Raw genomic sequence first — 3,190 nt, forward strand, 5'->3', positions numbered from 1 at the left:
AGACTTTTGTAAACATAGAAAAACACTAGTACTTCATATTCATTGAAATTGTATTTTTAACTTCCTAAACATTGTTCTTGATAATAACCTACGTTAAAGTTGGTTTTTGAAAGTGAATAACAATGGTATGTACTCCGTGGGCTAGTTTTTTAAAATCTGGAAACTAGAACAAAACTGTGATCTTAAGTTTTTTTTTAAACACATGGAAACTACTTCAAATTTAAATGAAAAGTTGTTGACTTCCATATAGTTGTTCTGATATTGTCATCGGCATTTGTTTGTTTTTACAAAATCCAGCGTTTTTTTTTATGTTGGTTTATGAATATTATTGTTTAAATTTTTGATTGATAAAGGAATTTGATATATGGTATCACATGTTATCTGATATCTGATATAAGAATGAACTTCTATATGTTAACCAATCTATATTTGGAACACCTATTTAACAAGAAACATCATTTTGGAAATCTTATTTTTAAGTCGACAACAGTCTGTCTACATTCGTGATAGTAATTCTGAAACAAATGAACGTAATATGAAACTTTGCTTTTTTCCTGATTGTGCAGTTTTTTGTTTTATAACAACATGTACGTTTACCGTAATAAATGCAATTGATGGAGATGTGATATCGGAAACTTTTAAAACAAAGGGTAGTACTAGAATTGTTCAGACCGAAAATACCACCGATGTGTATTGTAGGTCCAAATTTGCATGTGCAGGTATGTGTCTATCAGATCCACATTGTTGTGTGGCGAGTTATTCCAAAGGAGCATCAACATGTCGCTTTGATACATCTGAGCGATGTTGCGTTGGAACTGAAACCCTAGACGAGTGGAGGTTTATTCAAAGAAAATCATATCGTAAGTAAAAATGACACAGTTTTTGCAATGAATTCTTGGTTTTATTCCCTTTTCAAGCATTGATGTTTTTTATCAAAAAATGAGCTCATCAGTATAGTTTAACAAAATCAAAATAACATAAACGACAAACATGTTCTTCGAAAAAAAAAATTTCAAAGGAGAGCTAGAAAATAATATTAGGGTTTTAAATCGTTCAATTTATTGTTGTTGGGATAAAAACCCAATTAAGTCTCAATAGTTCTTTATGGGTAGGTACAACACACCTGTTTAATAGGTCAGGGATATTCATAACATTGTTTTTTCGTTTTGTATTTTATGTTGGTATACTGTTGTTTGTCTTTTCTTTCGACTAATGAGCTTGATTTTAACCCTTGTTAGCTTTGCCTCTCTTCCCTTGGTATACTAAATTACCTCAACTCTTTCAGAAATTGATGGTTCCTATAAGATAGGAGAAATACAATTTAGCCCAGGTAGCAACGGTGATATACGTTTTCATTCTTTTTAACAAAGTTTTCGTTATTTTTATGAAAGTATAAAGGTCGAATCAGTGTATTGTGCTCAATTATTTATTTTTTTGTGCACCAAATGTTTTTGAATTAAGACAAAATGCATTTTTGTGAATATTTGATTTTCTTTAAGTCTGTACACGATCCTTTGGAACATGTTTACATCGTTGAGTATTTATATTCGTAGTTCACTTTACCCGAGAAATCAACAAACATTAGTATCCCACGAATTATTATGAATCCATAGTATGCATAGCATAGCCATTTAGCATATTAGTATATCAGTACAAACTTTCAGTACAATAACCTTTCTTCTATTCTAAATTAAGCGATGTTTTTTATTTTTATTTTAGATACATGTAATATCACCTTAACAGAAGTTGCGTATGACAAACCAGCCGAACAAAGTTCAGTCTACAGCCTCAGCTATTCTGCAGCAAAAGCTATTGATGGAAGTGTAAACACATATATGCACACAAACAAAGAGCAATCGCCTTATTGGATTGTTGATTTGGGCAAAATTTATCAAATAAAGCGAATTGAAATCTTCAACAGAAATGCAGGATTTAACTCAACAGGTGGGTCAAAATACAAGCACATTTGTTTTCCTATATAGCTACCTGGTGACATTATTACAGATTATAGATTTTCATATTTTATTGTTCATTCATTTGTGTCGTTTCTGTTGTGGTTTGATCGGTAATGCAGCAACTATCCATATAATTCTCAATGAAGCGGATGCAAGGAATTATTGGCAGCCACATGGACTTCAACAATGAAAAAACGCTCACTGTAGTGTCGGCTATAACAAGTCTCGACATTAAAAATATATATCAATTTGCAATTTTAAAAACTGACGGTCTTATTTATAAAAACACAAATTACGAAAACAAACATGACAGACAAAATCCCAACGATAACCACTGAACATGACTTGAGACAGGCACATAACTAGTATTGTGTCAAGAGTCGACATGTTTTAAGGAGTTATCTTTTCCCTAACACGAGACAATAGTGCGACGGCATAATGTATGTTTTTTTTCTGTTTGTGTTGATCGTCCACGGTGGTCTTGGGTTAGGAATGTCGTGGATTTGAACCCCGGCGAGGTATAATTAAAGACTTTAAATTTAATATATGCTGCTTCTTTGAAGAAAGAGTTTCCATAAATCTAACATTGTCCGTTAAGTCCATATTTCCTTCTTAATCCATATCTTTATACAAATCGGTCGAATATATTACTCAATTCGGGATACAATACTATAATTAGCAATGAAAGCAATAAGTTGTTTTTCTGGATAACATTTTTAAGATTTTATTTTTTTGTTTTAGGAGAACGTCTACGTGATTTGGACATTATTGTTGGCCCTTCACATAATGAAATGCAGATATGTGCCCATTATGTTGGACCGGCACAACTTGGCGATCATCTTCTATTTACATGTGGACATGTCGAATGTGCACGTTATGTAAAATTGAGATTGACAGGAACAGACTACTTGCATGTTGCAGAGGTCAAAGTTTATGCAGTGAATGAAAGTTGTACTTCGAATTAAATAAAATCAAGAAATCAAAGGAACAGTTACAGAGAAGCTGCTTGCTCATGTTGCTGGAAAAATCAGTTTTTCGATTGGAATACTAATTTATTTTAGCTTTGCATTTGTTATTTAGTTTAATATTCAAGAGAGTATTGATTAGTTGAAATCGGGATGTGAAATTGATTTATAATCTAAGCCAGTCATGTTAGTTTATTATTTGGTGAGGACATTTTCCTAGAAAATGTGTTTGTGAAGTAGATATAATATATCCAATGTGTTTGGATGCAG

General features: G+C 32.1%; 1 protein-coding gene across 1 annotated transcript; it reads left to right on the forward strand.

The window, feature by feature from the left end:
* The first annotated feature begins 721 nt into the window (after window positions 1–721).
* Window positions 722–2,920, forward strand: LOC139483205 (fucolectin-6-like). The gene is made up of 3 exons (XM_071267237.1): window positions 722–860; window positions 1,720–1,944; window positions 2,697–2,920. The coding sequence occupies exons 1-3, from the start codon at window positions 722–724 to the stop codon at window positions 2,918–2,920; spliced, it is 588 nt and encodes a 195-aa protein (XP_071123338.1).
* The last annotated feature ends 270 nt before the right edge of the window (window positions 2,921–3,190 follow it).

Source organism: Mytilus edulis, chromosome 7, assembly GCF_963676685.1.
Source record: "Mytilus edulis chromosome 7, xbMytEdul2.2, whole genome shotgun sequence".
Lineage (NCBI taxonomy): Eukaryota > Metazoa > Mollusca > Bivalvia > Mytilida > Mytilidae > Mytilus > Mytilus edulis.